The sequence below is a fragment of the Centropristis striata genome, chromosome 22 (genome assembly GCF_030273125.1).
Source record: "Centropristis striata isolate RG_2023a ecotype Rhode Island chromosome 22, C.striata_1.0, whole genome shotgun sequence".
In the NCBI taxonomy this organism is placed as follows: Eukaryota; Metazoa; Chordata; class Actinopteri; order Perciformes; family Serranidae; genus Centropristis; species Centropristis striata.
In genome coordinates, this window is record NC_081538.1 from 22,140,946 (window position 1) to 22,163,658 (window position 22,713).

General features: G+C 38.1%; 1 protein-coding gene across 1 annotated transcript in view; it reads left to right on the forward strand.

The window, feature by feature from the left end:
- nrip2 (nuclear receptor interacting protein 2) overlaps positions 1-22,713 on the forward strand; it is a 48,510-nt gene that overhangs the window by 9,670 nt on the left and 16,127 nt on the right. The window contains exon 2 of the mRNA XM_059325738.1: positions 19,331-19,645. Coding sequence (XP_059181721.1) covers positions 19,331-19,645 — 315 coding nt within the window. The remainder of the gene's footprint in view (positions 1-19,330; positions 19,646-22,713) is intronic.

Sequence of the window (22,713 nt, forward strand, 5' to 3'; positions counted from 1 at the left end):
AATGCAGTATAAAGCGTGGAAAGGTGCTCCAAGACAGGTGGGAAATGAGGTGAAAGGGTAAAACAAACCAGGACTTTCACCCGATAGACGTGAAAAGAAGCAAACAACATTATTTATTTATTTACTATAAGTTACGTCACTTAACTTCCATGTGTTACATTTTTACGTAACCATGTCACTTCCAGTACTTGTAACAACAGAACTTCTGCATTTATTTAACTTTTTCTTTTGCCCTTACCCAGTTGGCAGTATGCTAGTTTTGTAGTTTTTTCCTTTTAACTGAATTTAACTGCTCAGTTTTCAGCCATTGAACGAGCTGATAACAACCTACTGGATCCTATCCAGAAAACTCTCTACCTCAGCTTTATTTAGTGAGCTTTAGAGGTGCTGATAGGTGGATTTCCTTTTTATTTCTCTGGACAGAGCCTGACTAGCTCTGCAGATCTGTTTTGTACATGCAGAATATTTTTGTCACTTGAGTAACTAAAATACATGTATTGAGGATCTGTTCACAATCAATGTCTATAGAACAAGCCTATTTTCTAAAACTATTCCTTCATGAAATTAAATATCACCTTATTCTGCATACTGAAGAGTTTTACTGTCACTGCTTTTGAAGAAAACTTTTTCATCTATAATTCATGTAAAACAACAAATTATTCAAATTTTCTCGACATATACAGTTTTAAGATTTGTAAAAATGTATCACTTAAGTACACACAGTACAAATTGGATGTAGAAAGCTTCAACATAAATAAAGTTTCCTTTAAAAACGACCAGAAATGTGTCTAATTGTGCTGCACACACCTTTGACACTGTAGCCTGCTGCTGCAAAGCCTCTTTCTTCTTCTCCCTGCAGCTTAGCTGTCCGTTCGCTCGTGTCCCTCTCTTACGGATGAGTGAGTCTGAAACCTTTGAGTGTGTGTGTGTGTGTGTGTTTGTGAGAGTGCGTGTGTGTGTGTGTGTGTGTGTGTGTGTAGCCCTGTCCAATCGAGAGACTGGAGTCTGCAGGTACTTTCTGAGGATGATCAAAAGCTACAGAACTGGGCTTGGATGTAGAACTGGAGCGTGAGGATACTGATGGAGGAAAAAAGTGAGCAGCTTTTGCTGTGTGCTTTAAATACAACTTTAAGTCCTGATTTCCTAAACATTTTGTCCAAATTTAACCAAAAAGGGCTTCTAAATATAGATAAATCAGTGTTGAGAGGTGTTGTGCTTTTGTCAAAACTGATTTTTGGGTACTTTTTGCTCTCCTGTGTACAGAACATCTTGTCCAGGAGTAGGTTTTTATATTCATGCATCCTGATTCACTCTCAATTGTTTACGGTTTTGCCCAAAAGGCAAAGTAGCACTTCAAAGTGGAGAGCGAACACACCAGTATCACTCAGTGTGATCGCGGGGGCTTTCAGGAGTTCGCCTCTGACTGTTCCCTTCAAAACAAACAGTGTTAAATCGGGTTCAGATGCGACTTTATTATTAGCTCCGGGACAATTAGATGGGCTGGAGAGAGGTTAGTGTGAACCTGTCTCCCTCTGTGTCATCCGGAGCGGTGGATGGGCGGTAACACTCCCTCAGCTGCTGGCTCACTGCTGGGGAGGAAGACAGGAGGCTAAAAATACCAGACAAAAACAAAAACGACACAACAGCAGGCAGGAAGCACGATACTGAAGAAGAAGAAGAAGAAGAAAAAGAAGTATTTTTGTTAATTTGTTGGGTAAGGCCAGGTGTGACACATGACACCTAGGCATTCAAAGTGACTCCAAATATAATATCTAAATTATAATAATTAAAAGAGAAGGTCTAAAATTCCCAGTAATGTCCATATAACAGCAATTAATAAACCATAAAATAATGATAATTCACATTTATTAAATAAAAGTGGATATAACTAACTAATTTTTTGCAACAGAACTCAACTCAGTAAATGACTCGGTCACAGTTTTAACCACATGATCACATTATGAAAATGAACTATTTGATAAAGTAAAAAGTAAAGATCACAAAAATACCTGGACATTGTGATGTAACCAACAAAACCAATGTTGAGTTAAAATATCTCAAAGTTGCACACAGGACACGAACAGCCTCAAGAGTAGTGGCCATGCACTGCTCCTGCTGCCTAAAACTGACTTTTGTCGCCCTTTTTTACTCACCTGACTTCCTCCTTTGCTCCCATTATAACAACTTTGGCCACTAGAGGTCGCAGTCTAACAATAACTATCAGTAGGGCGCCTCAGGAATGAGTTCTTAAAGCAGGAAGCTAGTTAGCATTTTAGCAGCCTGGGGTCAAACTCAATGAGGATTTTGAATGTGTTGGTGCTTAGATGCCTGAAATAAAGTCTGTGGTTAACACAAGCTGAAGAGATGTTCGTGTTTTGTTGTATGGCATAAATTACGTTTAAATACGTCATCACACCGGACACGGGCGGTAACTCTCTCACTAGTGTGTCTTACAGCCTCTAGTTGTGTTTTTCAGTGCTCTTGTAGATTGTAGAAGATTAGGTTAATAAACAATTTATTAGGCTACAGTTTCACTAGCTCATTGCTGCTGGTTAGCTTGTTGGAGAGTGTCTGAAGCACTGACTGTGCTGTAGTTAGCTGTAGCATTACTTAAGCTTTTTACTTCTGTCAGCTGCATTAACACTTCAAATGTAAGCATCAGAAACATGTGTTTGCCACAGAGCTTATTTTCTGCATTAATCCAAAATCCAAAGGAAAAATCCCAAAGGTGAATTCTCAATAGACCTCATGGAGATGCTAACCTCCAAAAATACGTAATTTCGTTTGCTCTCTATACGGCTGTTTTGGGGTAAGGACAGTCTGATTTTTTATGATAGACTCATTTTTTAGCTTTAAAATATCTTTACAAGTACAATCAAGGCTCAAGGTGATATCTTCGAATAGCTTGGTTTTACCGCAAACAGTCAAAACAATTAATTCTAATTTTGCAACATATATGGTTTTAAATTTTGTAAAAATGTATTGCTAATGTACACACAGTACATATTGGATGTAGAAGCTTTAAAATAAATACATTTCCTTTAAAATCGACCAGAAATGTGTCTAATTGTGCTGCGCACACCTTCGATACTGATGTCTTCAAATAGCTTGTTTTTTTTTAACCAAAAAACAGTCTAAACCAGACTCCATTCTGGAAAACACAAGAGATTTTAGGTCAGTAATTTGACCTTGCAGAATACAAGAGATACTAGTCTACCCCTGCCTTGATTGTTTTTTTTTTGTGTTATTGTGCAACTTTGGTGAATCCAGACTAACCCTTTAAAACACCAAAGTGGCACAATAACACAAATAAACTAACCAATTGATGCAGCGGTAGATCAGCAACTACCGTTTTCTGTGATGTTAAATTACTGTTTTTGTCAATGGAGTCTGGCGGCTTCGAAGAGAGCGTAGATTATGGCTTCAGTTCCCCATTAGAAAGGGATCTGTCAACAAAGTAAAGCAGTAAAAACAATCTAAATATAGCGTACTCTTAAACTGACATTGATTGTTTTGTGACTGAAATGTGATCAGTTAAAAAACATCAGACTATCCACTAGAGAATGAAAAGAAAAGAGGCTCACTGAAGGCGGACAACCTTCACTCCAGCAATGATTGACCGAACCATTTAGTGATTAATGGATTAGTTGAGCAGCACCTACTTTTATAAGGATCTAATCATTCAGAGTTACAACAAGTGCCGTCTCTAATGGGAGCAAATCAGATAATTAAAAAACGTATTAGTGACCATATCTGTTTAATTACTTTTTATTTACTGGGGTTTTTGCATTCAAATATATTTTATGCAGGTTTTAATGACGAGAAAGAGGACAAAAGTAAGGACAGAGATGGAGAGGAGTGTAGGAGGAGGAGGAGGAGGAGGAGGAGGAGGAGGCAGCAGATGTGGAGCTGACGGAGCCTCCTGGTCGAATCGACAGGAAGTCGGCCGCTGGGGACCTCCATCAGGATGAGAAAGAGGGCATTAGAAAGCTCACGTGACAGGCTGGATGAGAGAAAGAGCAGCCTGTTGCAGTCAGATAATTAGTACATATGGCTATTAGCCTCTAATCTGACTCACAGAAGGATGAACGCAGAGAAGAAGAAACTTGGAAAAAGAGACAGCGAGGAGGAGGAGGAGGAGGAGGAGGAGGAGTGCTGCCGTCATACATTAACAGGACTGGTTTGGACTGGTTTAATGCTCAGGGGTCACCACAGGATTCAGATCAGCAGCATCAGCAGCAGACCACGTATGACTAGACACAAAAGAACACAGAGTGTCAGACAGACGACCAGTTTCCGCCTGAAGTTTGCCCACTTTGCCCACTTTGCCTTTTATATTTGTACTAATACGCTTGTTATGATCGGGTTTGTGGAGTTATGCAAGCAAGGAAATTTATGTCATGCAAGTTAAGTCTAAATTTCTTTTTCAAGAGCTACAAACAAGCATGAGTATGGCTTTAAGCGAATATTTAAAGGATCAAACAGGAGGAAATAGTGCATTTGTTGGGGACTATTTCCAGCGGCATATTAATCCATATTTGCTCTAATTCAGTAGTTCCCAAACTTTTCCCTTTCCCCTGACTAAAATACATATTTTATGGATATTTTATATTATATTCAATGCATAATATTAAGTAAATTAATCATGTATTCTGATTGCTCTGCATTTTTTTCTTTCTATTTATTCCATTTTACACCAAACTATTAATGTCAAAGAAATCTTATGAAGCCTTATCGCTGTATACAGATATAACATTACTCAAATGCTTTAGTACAATTTTAAGGTACTTGTACTTTACTTGAGTATTTCCATTTTAAGTAACTTCATACTTCTTCACTACATTTTAGAGGCAAATATTGTACTTTTTACTCCTATTTTAAGCCTATATGTTAATACTTTGGCAAATTGGCATTAAAAGTATGTCAAATTAAATATTAGTAGTTCCTGTTTTTGATGCACCGTAGAGACAACTATCACCGGGTTATTTAAATCCTGAAGAAAACATAAAAACGTGATATTTTTCAGGCAAGTTCTGCATGTTATCAGATTCCTAAGTGTCACAAGCTTCTTATTATTTACTTGAGGATTTCCATTTTATGTAACTTTATTCTTCTACTGCTAAATGTTGTACTCTTTACTCATCTACATTTAGCTGACAGCTTTAGTTCCTTTTCAGGTCGAGATTTAACATTAAGAAGCTAAAATGAGCCCTACCTTTACAAAATTAAACCACTGCTTACATAAATGCAATAATAATAATAATAATTCAGTAATATATTTGGAATATATAAAACAATCTGAGTGGATATAACGATTCATTCTGCATAACGAGTACTTTTACTTTTGGTACTTTATGTACATTTTAATGCTGATACTTTTGGACTTTTACTTAAGAAAGATTTTGAATGAAGGACTTTTACTTGTAGTGGAGTAATTTCACAGTGTGGTATTAGTACTTTTACTGAAGTAAAGGATGTGAATACTTCACTGCAGAGTTTGACTCATCATGACTTTTACACACAAAAGAAGAAAATGTTTCAGCGAGAAGAAGGAAAGACGGAACGCCATTTACTCTCTGTAAAGCGAAATTAACTGTGGTGAAAGCTTCCCTCAAATGCCACAATATCTATGACACATTCTACAATGAGGATAGATGAATGTTCAAAATTATATCGTCCAAAAATCACTCTGCAGGCTGTGAAAAATGAACAAACAGATTACACCTCTGCGATGCCAATTTCCCGTCAGCTGCTTCAACAATAAAACGCTTCACTGTCAAATGAAGCGTAAACAGCAGGTTGCCTCGTGTATAATTGATGAACTCTTTATGGGACGCTGCCGCCTGCTGCCTTCATTATAATTCATGGCGGGGAATCCAGGAGGACGCCATATGATTGATGCCAATTCACATATTCCCAGTCTGTTGACAAGCAGTCAGCAGAGTGAGGGGAGAAACTTGTTGAAACCTTCAGATCCGTCATGAGGGAAGAAAGACTCTCCACACAGTTAAGACTGCAGGAAGTGCACTTTATAAGAGCACTTTAGAAAGTCTTTAACTTTTGGAACTACAGTCCCCATGATGCTTTGGGGGATGTAAACATGGCAATGTTGGCCTACAGCTTGAGTCCCGTTTTTAGCCTATATATATGTTAATAATTTGGTAACTTTGGGCATAAAAGTATGCTGAATTAGCTATTAGCAGTTCCTGTTTCCAATGTAGCCATGGATACAGACAGCTGTCACTGGATTAATTTGATACTGAAAAAATTAAAAATGTGAAGTTTTTCAGGCAAGTTCTGCAGTTTGAAGTTCTGGGATTTCTATGTGGATATATTTACATTAATTGCAGATGGAAATTGGACATTACGATATCCCTGGAAAGTGTAAGTCACACTAAATCAAATCACTGTATTCAGATTTTACAACTGGGTGCCAATGGTGTGCTCACACCAAACATAAAATCAATTATTAAAATGGTGCAATTACATCGAAAGTCAGTGCAAAAGCGTGAATAGATGCACGACAATGTAAATGACACAGATCCTGCAAAAGAATCAGGCAAATATGGAGATGAAATTCCTCCCAAAAGCCTGTCAGCAACTCAACATTGAGATTCTCCTGCATACCGTAGCTCTGATCAATCCAAACTCCATTCAGAAAACAAGCATTTAAAAAGTTGTTTGCTTGTCATCTTGCAGACAGACCCGCCAAAGCATGTATTCAGACGTTTTAGACGTCCACATCATAATGTAGTTATTCCTGCATACTTCTTATCAGTTCATTTGAATTAAATCACTGCAAAATCTGATTAATCTGGTTTCATACGGCTGTAGTAGCGGCAGTCATCCAGACACAGCAGTAAAAATCACCTCTGGGTTTATAACACCATGCGTGTTATAAATCCAGACACAATGCAGTTGGTTTTCCGATGTATATGTGCCTTCCACATCAGCAGCAATAGTGGCTACATCACAATTCAACTATTAAAAAAAATCTTGACCCACATCCATAGAATACAGTAAAAAAATATTGCTAAATATTTCGTAAATATACTGTATGTAGTCATTTGATGCATTCTGGTTTTATTTATGCATCCCAACCTATTTGGAATCAGGGTTGTATTTTGGCTGTGGTAAAGGAAAGAAACTGTTGAATATATCCAGCCTGTTCTCCCCTCAAAAACGTCAATATAGCTTGTGTATACGGGCAGCGAAAAACGAGCTATGTCTCCGTATTTGACCATCGCAGCCAGGTGAAGTTTAAAAAGGCGGATCCCCACATTCAGTTGGAGGTTGGGGTGATGGTTTGATTCGAACAAATGGCGGACTTTCACCCAGGACAGCCAGGTTTGTGTCCCATGTGAAAAAGTAAAAAAAGTAAACCATTTTAAACTTAAGTTACAATGCTTGCGTAAGTTACCCGAATCATGTTTTTGAAAGTAACTTACGTTTTCTACGTAACTTGCGGTAGTGACGTGACCCTGGTAACTACTTCACTTCCGGCATTTACGTACAATTATTTACTGTTTGAACTGTCTTTTATAACGCCTGACAAAGTCGTTTTTTGCGCTAAACCTAAGGTCAGTGGTTTTACAAAATAAATATATAGAAACTGCAGTCTTTTTAAATAAAAAAAACGCGGACCATACGTGTGGGCTATTTTTAGAACACAGACGCGATACGTACATACGTATGTGCAGTAATTTGTAGTATGGATACACGACTTCTTCTGCCGTTTATGTTGGAGAACTTGTTGATATATCACAGATGCCTCTTGTGAAAGTAACGCAATAACTACAAATGATGCAAATATGGTTAAACTTGATCACGTAATGCAAAAACCTACTTGACATGTGGTGTACCCACGCTATTAAAGTATCCTAATTGCCTTCATTTTACCTCCATTTTGCCTTCAGCCCTGCCTTCTCACAGTTCAAAAGCCTCTGCACTAACAGCAGACAAAGATCAAGTGCACCCTGTGTGGTGCAAGATTGCCAATTTCACCCCTGCACCGGGCCACATGTAGAAACACTGAATGCCGCCTGCTATAGCAGGTTGCTGTAACATGATTTGCTCTGGAGCCGACCCCGGAGCAGTAAGGGCTCTGCAAAAAAAAAACAGACACCAGCCATTGAAATTAAATTACATTGTGTTCATTGTGTCTATCAGATTCAGTCTCTGCTTCCCTGCAGCCTCATGAGAGCACAGAGGAGGAAAAATCTCCCTCCTTGTTCTCCTGCAAACTGTTAGAGCTCGACATTATTCCGCTCCTTCTCGTCCCACGCCTCTTGAATAAAAACATGCAACCAGACTTGATAAGCAATTTCATTAAAATAACATTTTCCACGCTTTTGCTTACTCACACGTTGGTTTGAAGATGCGTATAAACCCGGACCTGTCGCTGTGTGCATCCTCCTTTGACAAGCTGTTTTTTGCTCATTTGCAAAAGAGGATAATTACCATTATTACTGTTAATAAATGTGTGATTTAGACAGGTGGGAAAGAGGTCAGCTGATATGGAGATTATTGTTAGAACAATAACACAGAGAGAGATGACAGGGGAAGAGGCGGGTGTCGAGTACATAACAATACATTTAAAAAATCAGTCCAGTCTAAAGTGGAGCTCCTGATTAAATTTGATTAGTTCAGATGTCGAGGAGCTCAACGTGAAGCGCTCCTGCAGGGAGGAGATTACTTTCAGGATTACTTTTTATGCTTTATTTGGGTTGGATTAAACAGAAATACTGTCCTGATTTCTATTGATTGCAATCAAAGATATAAGGAAATGAGAAATGATGTGTGGAGATGAGGAGAAGAAGAGAGGTGCTGTAAGGAAATGTAAGAAAAGGAAACGTATGGAAGAGTAAGGGAAAGAAAACAATGAAAGTTAATAAAAAAAACAGTATACAGTGAGAGGAGATATGAGAAAAAAGAAAGGGAAATTAGATCGGAAAATATAGAAATGCAACAGAAGGAAATTCAGACAAGAAAAATAAGGAAAGAAAATGAAAGGAAAGGAGGACAATGAAGAGAAAAGAATGGAAGGAATGAAGAAATAAAGACATTTACATTTAGTCATTTAGCAGACGCTTTTATCCAAAGCAACTCACAGAAAAAGGGAAACAATCAAGGTACAGTGTGATAAGAGGCGTTAGTGCAGCAATAAGTGCTAGTGATGATTCTTTAAGAAGTAGAAAAGACAGGAAAGGAAGTGAAGAAAGGAGGGAGATGTAACTCCCGATTTGAAAGTTTTCGGACGATGAAATGGGTTTTATGAGCAGTTATCAGCCCGTAAGTATGGGCGAGTAGGGGCCTGCTCCACTGCTGGTAGGCCAGTAGGTTGTCATCAGCCGATTGAATGGACGGCTATAATGTGTTCAAACAAGCAAAACACTTCTTGGTTAGGCATTATAAAAGACAGTTTAAAAAATCAATAAATGTACGTAAATGCCGGAAGTGACGTAAAAAACGTGATGGATGAAAGTTCAGCAATGTTTAAATCATATCGTTTAATTTTGTTTTCACATAAGACACGGCTCTCGTTCTCCTGGGTGAAAGTCTAGGTTTGTTCGACCCACTTACCCTGAGTGCGATTTCCGTGTTTGATACTCCGCCTCGGGGGAGGGTAGTCTCAAACGTAAATATGTGTTGTTTTTTGCTGCCAGTACAAACAACCTATGGGGTCGTTTTTGAGGGGAGATCGGTCTGTGTGTTTTGTTTACAGGCCGTAGTAATTATGAACGATGCCAAGGAAGAAGTGACGCTACAGGGTGTGAAAGCGAAGATGAAAGCAACGAAACACAGTATAAAGCATGAAAAGTCGCTTTCTAGGTGGATGGGAGGGGTGGTGACAAAGCCAGTGCTTCCACCCAGGAGACTGGGGCTCATGTCCCATGTCAAAACAAAAGTTGACAATGTTATTGGAAGTATCGTCAGTGTGACACACTTTTTTTTACTGTATTTTATAACGCCTAACACAAATGTCTTTGCCCTGACCTTAGATAAGTGGTAGTGCAATTGTCAGAAAACTGCTGCCTCTTTTTACTAAATGTGACTGCTTTGTTTCCAGCAAGCGGCCATTGAATGGGCTGATAACAACCTCCTCAACCTGCGAGCAGGTGGAGCAGGCCCCTACTCACTCATTCTTATGGGCTGAAAACTGTAGATAATGTCCATTTAATCATCTGATAACATTTGAAACAAATGGATATAAAGAGGAGGAGAGGAGAGGGATAATAAGGGTCATTTACTGTAGTTAAGTCGTGTGTGACTCATGATTTAGTGCATGAACTCATGCAGATGCATTACGAATCTCTGTTGTTTGATAAACGGTCATAATGACTATTATTAGCTCACACACTTACACTTTGTTTAAAGGTCCGAAAAACATGATGAAGTTAATCATGATTACAACTTATGATGTTATGTAATATATAACTTTGAATATTAATATGTGCGCTGCTGTGACTCATCATTTTTGGCCTGTTAATAATAAAAAATCATCCCTAATAATTCTGAAGTTATGATGGTCGAGGTAATAACTCATGCATCACGCATTAATTAACATCCTGCATGAGACACTACTAATTCCTGTACATTCCATGAAGAACTACATTAATTAATTCATGCTCTCTCAAGCATGAAGTCATACATGAATTATTGATAATGCAATTAGGGAAGGCTCATTCAATGTTACTTTATGCAGACAAATTAGCCACATTATAGTTACATAAAGGTTTGCTTTTGCTCAGCCTCCCTGAAGCAAAGCAGTGCCTCTTCTCATTGCAATATAAAGCTATTTTCTTTCCATTCTTCTCTTATTTGTAAATTGACACCTGCGAGATGATTTTGGTTTTATGGAGCAACATCAACATCATATTTCTGTGAGAATAGGTACTTTTAATTTGGGCATGATATGTGACATTTGATCACATAAAATTAAATTGACTTCATCACTTGTTAATAGTGAGCAAGGAATTCATAACACATCCTGCATTAATCCGACAGCCACTTAAAGACCGTAGCAGACTCAAAGCTAAAGGGTCCCTTGACCTCTGACCTCAGGGAATCTGAATAAAATTGGTTCTATGTGTACTCATACGTCTCCTCTTTACACACATGCCCACTGTTTGCTACTTTTTATACAGTTTTGAGCATGAAGCATGCTGTTTTTTTCCATGCATTACATTTTTGTCTCTTGTATTTGAATATTTCTGTACTCTGGGGTCCCTAAACATTCTGTGAAATGCGTAAAATTGGGTGTGACTGGAAAGCTGAGACTTTTGTGGATTAAATGAGCCCAATTTTTCTGATGTGTGATTATGTAAGATACACAGTCGCCGTTTTTAAAACTTGACCTCACTGTATAAAATGAGCTGCTGTGACCTCTAGGATAATCACCGCCTCGTTAAACTTAACAACCACAAACTAGAGACCTGGAGCGTTCAGAGGCTGGATGGCTTTATATATCGTATTGACAATAAGGGGGGTTCTCAGCAGCTTACAAAACCGAAGTGCTTGTTATCCAATCGCCAAAAAATGGAGTCTATCTATGAAATGTCTCAAAATTTTAAACAAAAATCACAGCATGGAATTTTCTGTGGTGTTCATTCAAATCTTGGTGTCTTAATATGGTATTTTGAAGGGATTTTTGAACATTTATATCAATTTTTGAGTGGTCAGAAATGGTCAAATTTGGCCCAAAAAAACTCAAACATAGACATAAATAAACATGGAGATGGCCTGCATATACTTCCACCATCATGTTATAAGTTTGTCCTTATACACTCTGTTCATTACAGATTTATAACTAGAAAATTGATTAATCTCAAATTAATCTTCAGGTCTCCAGCTACCAGATGGTGTAAACACTTCTATGACTGCTTCTTCTGTTGTCCTGCTATTTCCCCCTACAGACCCATCATGAGTCATGCATTAGTTACACATGAACTCTGTGATCTGTATCCTTAGTATAAAGTGTTACCAAGAGAGGAGGAGAGGAGAGGAGGAGAGAGATGTAGAGAGGAGGACAGATATGTGAAGAAGAGGATAGGATAGAGATGTAGAGAGGAGAGGAGAGGAGAGAATTATGAAGAGGAGGAGAGGAGAGAGATGTAAAGAGGAGGAGAAGAGAGAGATGTAAAGGGGAGGAGAGGAGAGAGATGTAAAGGGGAGGAGAGGAGAGAGATGTAAAGGGGAGGAGAGAGAGAGAGAGGAGAGGAGAGGAGAAGAGAAGAGAAGAGAGGAGAGGAGAGGAGAGGAAGAGGAGAGAGATGTAAAGAGGAGAGGAGAGAATTAGGAAGAGAAGGAGAGGAGAGAGATGTGAAGAGGAGGAGAGGAGAGGAAAGAAATATGAAGAGGAGGAAGATGTGAAGAGGAGGAGAGGAGAGAAATATGAAGAAGAGGAGGAGAGAGAGAGGAGAGGAGGAGAGATGTAAGAGGAGGAGAGGAAAGGAGATTAAAGAGATGTGAAGAGGAGGAGAGGAGAGGAGAGGAGAAGAGAGGAGAGGAGAGGAGAGGAGAGGAGAAGAGAAGAGAGGAAGAGGAGAGAGATGTAAAGAGGAGAGGAGAGAATTAGGAAGAGAAGGAGAGGAGAGAGATGTGAAGAGGAGGAGAGGAGAGGAGAGGAGAGGAGGGGAGAGATATAAAGAGGAGAGGAGGAGAGAGATATGAAGAGGAGGAGAGAAGATAAAGAGGAGGAGAGGAGAGAGACATAAAGAAGAGAGGAGAGAGATGTGGGGGAGCTGCCTGTTTAAGCTGTGGGCCTCAGCTGGAGCTCTGAGAGGAACGAATGAGCTAAATGGACGCGGTGGTGATTACAGTCTGAAGTGTTGTTGTTTAGCAGCGTGGACAGGAAGACACTGATTGACACAGAGAGGTCTATGAATAGAAAGACTACAGAGACCCAATATTTCCTGCAGCACTACGGTCCTGTTTGACCTGATGGACAGCTTAAAATGGCTCTCTGATAACCTGTGGAGGTGTTAGATTGAAGCCAGGGACACCTCCGACACGTCCAGACATGAGAAGATGTTATTACAGGTTATAAAGCCTCTGTCTCCCTGGGGGTTGAATGCATTTTTTTATTTACTTTCCCATATTTCTGTCTCCTCGCTGCCTGCCAGCCCATGAAATCGTCCTTCATTCATATTCTGCTCAGGAATACTTTAACAGCAGAATCTAGCTTTGCTGTGTGCATGTTAATCAGAGCAGAACAACAAATAATGCCCATGCAATGTGGACAAAACAAAACAGGAAAAGGGAATCTTTCAGATTTGCCTAGAAAAGCTTTACGAGTCGGAGCCAAGCAATCACAGCTGCTGGACGGAGTTCCCTCACAGACAAAAGAAGGTCGGCGTTTGTAATCGACCATTGTCTTTGTGATAGCACACAACGCCCTCGTTGAAAAAAACAAATCCGGGCTTTTTCAGAGTACAATCACAGCTCAGCCTTCATGCTATCATGCTCTCAGAAATAAGGAGTCTCTGACAAGATGTGATGGGGGTCAAACGCCCTGGAAGACCTCTCAAATCTGCAGAAAATGCCTACAATCACTTATATAAAAACAGCAGCTCTGTCAGTGACGTTTAAAGGGCTGTTTTCTCTCTGGAGCGCTGTGAAGTGAAGCAATTTCTGTAGAAGTGTCAGTAATTGTCATTTTACATCTAATTTTAGCCATTGTGCACCTCTTTGTGGTCATTCTGCAGTTGTTTTGCATCTTATTGTGGTGGTTACGCATCTTTTTATGATCATTTTGCATCTCCTTATAGTTGTTCTACAAGCTTTGTGGTTAATTTATGTCTTTATGTGGTCTTTTTACATCTATTTGAAGACATTATGCCCCACCTTATAGTCATTTTGCTTCTATTTTTTAATCACTATGCATCTTCTTGTAGTCGTTTGCAACAGTTTTGGGTCATTTTGTTTCTCTATCTGATCACTTTACATCTGTTTTTAGTCATGCACCTTGTCATGGTCATTTTTTTGGTAATTTTGCAATCTTTTATGGTAATTTTGCATCTATTTCTAGTCATGTTGCTTCTCCTTATAGTTGTTCTACAAGCTTTTTGGTTATTTTATGTCTTTATGTGGTTGTTTTACATCTATTTGTAATCATTATGCACCTCCTTATGGTCATTTTGCATCTATTTTTAGTCATTTATATTATCTTGTAGTTGTTTGGTCAGTTCGTGTCTCTATCTGATCACTTTACATCTATTTTTAGTTGTGCAACTTGTCATGGTATTTTTTTGGTAATTTTGCAACTTTTTATGGCAATTTTGCATCTATTTTAGTCATTTTGCATCTCCTTGTTGATTTGCAAACATTTTTGGTCCTTTTGCATTTTTTGTGGTCGTTTTGTGTCTCTACCTAATCGCTTTAAGTCTTTTTTTTAGATGTCAACCTCATCATGCTCATTTTGTCTTCGTGATGGCACACGACACCAATCTGGCCTTTTTCAGAGCACACAGCTCGGTCTTTGCGCTATCATGCTCTCAGAAATGAGGAGTCTCCGATATGATATGATGGGGGTCAAATGCCCAGAAAAAGGCTCTCCAATCTGCAGAAAAATGGCTACAATCGCTTATATGAAACAGCATCTCTGGCAGTGACGTCTAAAGCCTGTTTTCTCTGTGTGAAGTGAACCAATTTGTGTGAAAGTGTCGTAACTGCAGGCCTGGTGATTGGAAAGGGCAGAGAGACCGAGGGAGGTTTGTGGAAATCCAAGGCTGTGCAGATTGTGAGGAGCAACAGGTAGACAGATGGTGGAGCCCTCTGTGCGACTGGCACTCAACCAAAGATACTTAAACTGTGACTTTATGGCTCTGCAGATGCCAATGTTGGCTGGTAAGGTGGTTATTCAGTCAGCTGTTAACTTTGGTGGTATCTGTCCCCTTCTAACACTTTAGGAAACCTCATTCCTTTATTATTAGCCATAATTATCAACTTCAGCTCCACTTACAGACACCAAACTTACCAGTTTTATTCCTAACTATATTCTGAAGGTTTTTACAAAGGGGTTTGTCTATATAGCATTCATACCCTGATTTATAGAACATTTTGTTCCTAAAAACATGACGAAAATAGATTTTTTTTGACAGTATTTTCTGATTTATATAATGAAAAAAGAAATATCCTAAATTCCTTCTGTAAAAGACTTTGAATCGAATATATCAACAATAAAATATTAACTTTGAAATTTGCTTCATCCAATGTTCAGATTTATGCCCTCGAAATATATGCAAATGTGTGCATATTTAATAAGTGTGCACCTAATTTGCATATCTAAGCATACATTTTCAGAAAACTTGCAATTGAAAAAAATATTGTCTTGATGTAAATAACAAACTGCGGAAGTTTCATGGTGATATGTGTAAGTTCAAAAGACCCTATTGACCAGTAGAGCGATCTTACTCTTGTTGCAACACTGATTATCCTGATTGTCCTGAAAAGAAGGTTCAAAGACTAAAAAATGGCCTCTCTTCCACCTTCAGCTCACACAGATTGCATCCTCTCAACTTCCTGTCTTGTTCAGGTCCAGATGCACTGGTCTATTCTGGACTGTCTGAAGCTTCTGCAGATGTTTTTCTTGCTTCACTGAACCGTATCAGCAGTCCAGATGTAACAAAACCAAAGATGTTCAAACTGGAGATGTGAATGAATATAATATATATTTAAATAGTTGACATCCGGCTGCTCTCTATTATTCTGTCCTCTTTATAGCTAGCCCAAGACTTGTTATTATTAAGACTTTATTTGCTTATATTACTCAATAGGATTACATATTTTTTTTGATAATTGTGATGATAATTTTATCGTATATGCACTTAAAAACATTTTTATTCAGGCTTAGAAAGAAAATTTCCGTCCAATTGAATCAAGTGATTCTAACATAAACCAAAACATGTATGTAATTAAATCAAATAAAACTGAGAAGAATAGACTATAAGAAATATATGTAACTCTAGCAAATAGAATTGACCTAATTTGTATCAATAAAATTTATGAAATTAATGTAATTAATGTTTATACATTCGGTGTATGTATTTGACCAAGAAAATTTAAGTTGAATAATTTCTATTGGATTTAAATTATTAATTCGAACAAAAAAACATAAACTTAAATATTTACATAAATGAATGAATGAATGGATGAATGAATGAATGAATGAATAAATGAATGAATAAATAAATAAATAAATACAAATTCTGCACTTTTTATTAGCTATAGTTGAATTTTTTTTTAAATATCTGTTTTATTTGATTTCATTACTTTGTTTTTTTGTTTTATTTTAGAATTACTAAACTCAATTGGATGGATTTAAAAAAAAAATTAATTGAAATAAGAAACCTTAAAATACTTTATTTGAGTGCACTTAGAATTAGGAAATGATTATATAATATGCTGCATGCCTTATATTTTGCAGCCTTTATATTTATATTTATTCATATTGTTTGCATTCTCCCAATGTACGCTTTCCTACTTTGCTGCACAACAACTTCCCTCAACATAAATACATTTCCAGCTAATCATATGTTTCCTTATAAAGCTCCTGGTGATCACAGTGATCAAAAAAACACCATTAAAGGAAAGAGAAATGTGTTTTATGAATGCAGAGTCTGTGCTGGTGTTGGTGACCTGCATGCTGTCTGAGAGTCTGTACCCAGACTGTGTTCTGCTCAACAGAAATGTGATTATAGAGGAGCAGGGAGCTTAAATATAATTTCCTTTTTTTTATAAGATCCAGAAAGAACAGCTCACCGGCCACGTGTTGTTTTGAAACTGTGGAAAATCAGTCATTAATCAAGATCAACCCACTTAAATGTATACAGCAGAAACTGTAACATACAGGTTGTAATAAAAATACTGGTTTCTGCAGCTATTATCAAAGTGTGTCTTTTTTACTTTGTGCGTCGACTCCACAGGGCGAGTAGCTGCTTTAGTCTATTAAAAGACTTCAGGTGACACTTGAAAAAGTGTGTGTTAGCAAAATAACATGGGCACCATGCCAGAACTCCTTTAATGTCTGCAGACAGTGACGACCTAAAAGCGTCCCTCGAATTGGCTTTTATGATAATGTGACCTTCATTTCAGGTAGTTCTGGAAAGCTTTTTTACTGAATCTAAAGTTAGCATTTTAAATCTCAATGTGTTATTATGTGTGCGGGGGCAGGCGGAGGCTCTGAGATGCCACGACCGATGCTACGCTCGCTTTAAATCTTAAAAGGGTTGGTGCAGCGTGATTGCTTTTGGCTTAGAAAATTAGTTTCTGTGTGACTCATGTAGGAAGAATTTTTGGTTTCCAAGCAGATGTAATGCCAAAAAGACATGAAATAGCTATACATAATGTCGCAACTCCACAGATGACAGTGTTGCTGGGCCACATTCATTCCTATGAAAGTTGCTCAAATGGCCCAAATCTTCCGCATCAAGCAAGTGCACTAGTGTTTCCTTTAACACGGTCACCCAGCCGCTAAGTCTCGGACATATTTGCTTCAAGATTTCCTTTATTGTCATTGTATTAAAAAAATATACAATGAGATTAACCTGTGCTTCTCATATACAAGGTGCTTAAAAAAGACAGTCTAAAAAGATAATAAATAGTTTAAAGGATGCAAATTATGTGTTATTGTCCATTTAGTGTGCGTATCGCTGTTGGAAAGAAACTGTTCTTTAGTCTGTTTGTCCGTGATCTTGAACGGAGGAAGGAAGATAACTCAGAACTTGATACCTTAGTGAGTGTTGCAACCTTTTGGGGATAATGATTTACATTTTATGTAACCAGTAACCATTCAAGGTCGTTTTCTTTGAGAATCGGTCAAAGATATCTAATAAAAATGACTTAATTTAACCGTATTTAACCAGGTAAGGTCCTGTTGAAATCAACAATCTCATTCCCAAGGGAGACCTGACCAAGACAGCAGCGTAAAAGTCCAAACAACAGGAAACAAAAGAAAACATAGAATGAAATACGGTACAAAAAACATTTTATATGTTAATATAAAAAAAAAAAAAGCTTTAAATCAGGCAGAGAGACACAGAAAGGCAGACAACTTTTTTGTTGGCTGTTCCAAGTGACAGACAGAGAGCAGAGCAGAGCACATAACATGCAAAATAATGGCTATTTAAATTATTATTATTATTGATGATTACTGTGAAATGAACAGGTGTAGTCCACCTTGTATATGATGCAGATTGTATTCATGTTATCTATCATTTGTATGCATGGGACTGATCATCATGTTCATGTGATCCTGCATAAATGTGTATAAATAACCTTGATCACTACTGCTGTGAAAGCAAAATATGATGTACTTTGAATGTGCAGATAATCTGACATGTTTCTTTAACACAATGACCTAAATATCTTGTTTTTATTCAGATTAGCTGTATTTTGCGTCACAAGCTATCAGTGACGTACTCTGGTGGGATAATAACACTATAAATATTTATCTTTTCACCATGCGAACAGACGTTTCCCAGCCACTGACATACATTATTCAAGCACTGTATAGTTGAAGGTATAATATGTAATTTGACTGCATTAAAAGGTCTCAAAAACAACAAGACCTATTTATATATACAGGAACAAGACAACTGAACTCAAAGTGTCTCAAAGAGTCTTTTTTTCTCTAAGTCATTTTGCATAATTTTGTAGTGTTTGCAAGTTTTTTTTATTGTTTTGGGCTCTATGTGGTTGTTTTACATCTATTTTTAGTCATTGTACACCTCCTCATTGTCATTTTTTAGTTGTTTTGCATCTTTTTGTCATTGTTTTGTATCTTTTTATGGTTTTGTATTTTTTTGTGGTTGTTTGATGTCTTTATGTTGTCGTTTTACGTATATTTGGAGTCACTTTGCATCTATTTATGGTCATTTTGCATTTTCTAGAAGTTTTTCTGCATGTTTTTGTCATTATGCAACTATTCTTAGTCATTTTGCATATATCTTTTTTCATGTCTTTATGTGATCGTTTTACTTCAATTTGTATTGTATTGTATTATCCTCCTACTAATGGTCATTTTGTTTTTTCATTTTGCATCTTTTTATGGTCATTTAGCATCTTCCTGTGTTCTTTTGTGGATGTGTTATCTTTGTTTATCTGATGGCTTTACATGTATTTTTAGTTGTGCACCACGTCATGCTCATTTTGCATCTGTTTGTGGTATTTTGCAACTATTTCTGGTAATTTTGGTTTGTTTTTTAGTTATTTCCTGTCTATTTTCAGTCATTTAACATCTCTCTACTCTGTTGTCACTTTTTGGTCTAAAATTTGACACACCCTCCATTTCTACCTGTTGCTAAGATCTCTCTTGTATCTTCCCGTTTAGCAACCTCACAGCATCGTCCAGCGCCGCCTGCTGGAGGGGAACATCACGCGGCTGCGAGGGGAGGCCCGGGACCTCAACGCCAGGGTTCGCTCCCCGCTGGCCGACACCAAGGACGGACCCGCCGACGCCGAGGAGAGGAGCGAGAGCACGGCCGACGACTCCACAGAGGAGAGGGAGTCTCTGGAGGAGAGCGAGAGGAGCCTACGGTCCGACGAAGAGGACGACAGCAGCGAAGCCGGAGCCAGACAGACAGCGGAGAAGAGCGAGGGCACGGAGACCTCAACCCTCCTCACAGCTCTGGTTATTCAATGCCAGGTACTACAGCTCTACTCTCTCTGTCCCTACTCACTCACATTCAGTGCTTTGACACTTTTTACTACTGCATGAAAACTGAAAACAACAGCAGACACAAAGACAGCACAACTCTGCTCCCATGACTCATCACTCAAAGCCCACTCGTCTTTTATTCTCCTTCAACAAAACATCCAACGCTTGGCAGCAACCAGCGGCTGTCTGATTGGAGCAGAACAACAGAAAACTGAGTCACGGTGACCGAAAGTCCAACCTGGTTAACACGACCATACGGAGCCCGAATGGAGCAAATGTAGGTTACAGTGGAAACAAGTGCACACGGGCTTAAAATGCACAAACTGTGTGTGCATCAGAAAATAAGAAAAATAAACTGGCATTAAAATGTGTGCAGCAGCTCAATGAAACCAAAGCAGGAACCAACAGGTAGCTTTCTCATTTTGGGTCTAGTTTTACCAACTTAAGACTATTTATTTTTTTCAAATTAATGGCTGCAAACCTCTGCTACTTCAGTCAAACCCATCGGTCTGATGATGATATAGGCACTGGGGGAAAAGGCCAATATTTTGGGTTTCCTGTGTAACCAGTGGTTATCTGGCTGGTGACTGAAGTCTAAAGTGTGATTAGCAAATTAAGATGGGAAAATGGAGTCGGTTGAGAGAGAGTTGAGAGATAACTTGTATGTCTGTCATTTTTTTTTTACAACTAGCCAGTAAACACTAAGTTTAAAAACACATCAATAGCTTCGTTTAAAGCATGACAGCTAATAAAAAGCTAAATAATCTTCAGATAACAGGCAATGAAATCGGCCTGATTCGCCTTCCACACAGAGTGTTCAACCAAAGCCCAAAGACTATAACTGTGTTTCCATTAAAGTCAAAGTAAATTTTGAAGCAAAATTTTGAAATTCTGCATTAAAGAAATGCCAATTAGAAACGTTCAAACGCATCAAATGGTTTAGAGCAAATGAACAAAGCTGCATAAACGTAATTTGGTCAGAAGGTGGCGGCGTAATGTATCGCTGTAGACTAATTCTGTCAATAAACAGGAGAAAAAGTAGAAAAAAACAACAAAAAGAGGTTGCTAATCAGACAACTTTGGCCAGAAAATGGAGAGAAGTCTTCAGGAATTGGATTCAACTGGACAACTTATAATTGTTCTTTCGTGTCAGAGTGGAAACAGCTGATCAGTCAAGTGAGTTAAATGTTCCACATGTCAGAACTTATTCAGTTAAAAGAGTGTCCAGCTTCCGTTTACCGCATTAACAATTTTTTGAATAAGACAAAAACCACCTCATTTTGTTGTTTCAATGAAGCCTTTTCTCATGCAAATCAAGAAATTTGTTGATGGGAACATGACTTGTAACAGAAAACCAGAACACTCCTGATTGGTCCTAAAAAAAACAATACTTCAGTTAATTTTCTACAGTACCTCAGCTACCGTAGGGAGCAGAGGACGCCCAGCGGTCCCTCACGCTGCAGGACACATCACTATCCCGTGGCCGAGCTTTCCCTTTAATCCTGAACGAACACTGAAACGGTTGGATTTCAGCCTGCACGTTTATTCAGCCTGACATTGTTGAAACAGCTCAGCTAATATTGGGTGCAAGGTGTTTCTGAACCTCTCTGCTGCTCTGAAAAAAAGGAGAAATAAAGGAGAAACTGACAGCAAAATGAGAGATACGAACATAACTTCCATGAAAGTTCTATGACTTCTTCCTGATCGCTATAATGAGGTTCTATGAGTTCTTAATGTTTTTTTTTTTAATCTAAATTGGGTATCAAATCATGGAATTTTACTCATATTGGTATCAACAAATACATTTCTTTTATTGTGAAATCCACTTTGGATATCAGAATCTGTTCAGAGAGATTAAATGACAAGGAAATCAGGGTTTCACGTTGAGGCTGCACGTGCACACTGTAGATGTTAAACTCCTGTAAAGACGACAGCACAGCAGTATGCACACTCCAGTGACTGCAGTGCAGACATTGAACTCTAGTGAGCAGAGGAACTGGTGCATGACCCAGCCGACACTTCTCTCACCTCTCGTTTCCTGCCTCATGTTCCCTCGACAAGCTACCATTAGTAAAGGCAGTAACGCTTAAAAAAAACCCCACAAGATAAAGGTCCTTCCAGCACTTGAGAAGGTTGGGAGACTCAAGAGAAACAGAATAAAAAAATGATGTTTCATAAGGATAAAGACTTCATGGTCAGAGAATCCAACTGCACCTAAACTCAACTCAAACTAAATATGTGACTGAAATGTAACTAAGTACATTTACTCAAGTACTGTAACTTTATACTTCTACTTTACCACATTTTGAGGCAAATTTTGTACTTTTTAGGTCGAGATTTATCGTAAAAACATGATACATTTAAAGTGATTAGATTAGTGATTAAACATCATATCAGTATATTAACTAGTTAAAATGAGCTGCTAACATTAATGCATCAATACTACTACTACTACTAGTACTTCTACTAGTACTACTACTACTACTAATAATAATATATTAGAATTGAATATATTGAATATATATTCCAATCTGAGTGGGTTCATTCTGCATAACGAGTACTTTTACTTTTAATACTTTTAATACAAAGTACATTTTGATTCTTCCACAGAAGAACATGTCACATGTGAAAACAGAAGTCAACAATGTTTTCTGAGGAAATGTCACTTCTGAGCATCAACTTTTGGTGTAACTTTCCTTAACTTCTAGCAACTTTTTTTCCTAACCTTAGAGAAGTAGTATGTAGCAGAAAACCACAAAAATATTACCACCTAGTTTTCAGCCACAGGTCATTGAATGGGCTGATAACAAACTTTTCCACATACTAGAAGGTGAAGAAGCTCATTTAATCGTCTGATAACGTTGGAAACAGGAGATAGAAATTATAATTCTCAGTCTAATCCGACATAAATTGTCACTATTACGCGACATTACACAACTACAAAACTGTGAAATGCCCCTAAATTAGCAATTAACTGTCCTATCATCCAGTTTGTATGAAACACATTAGGCATTAATGATTTCACATGGAGATGCTCCCTGTGGTCCCAGTCTCAC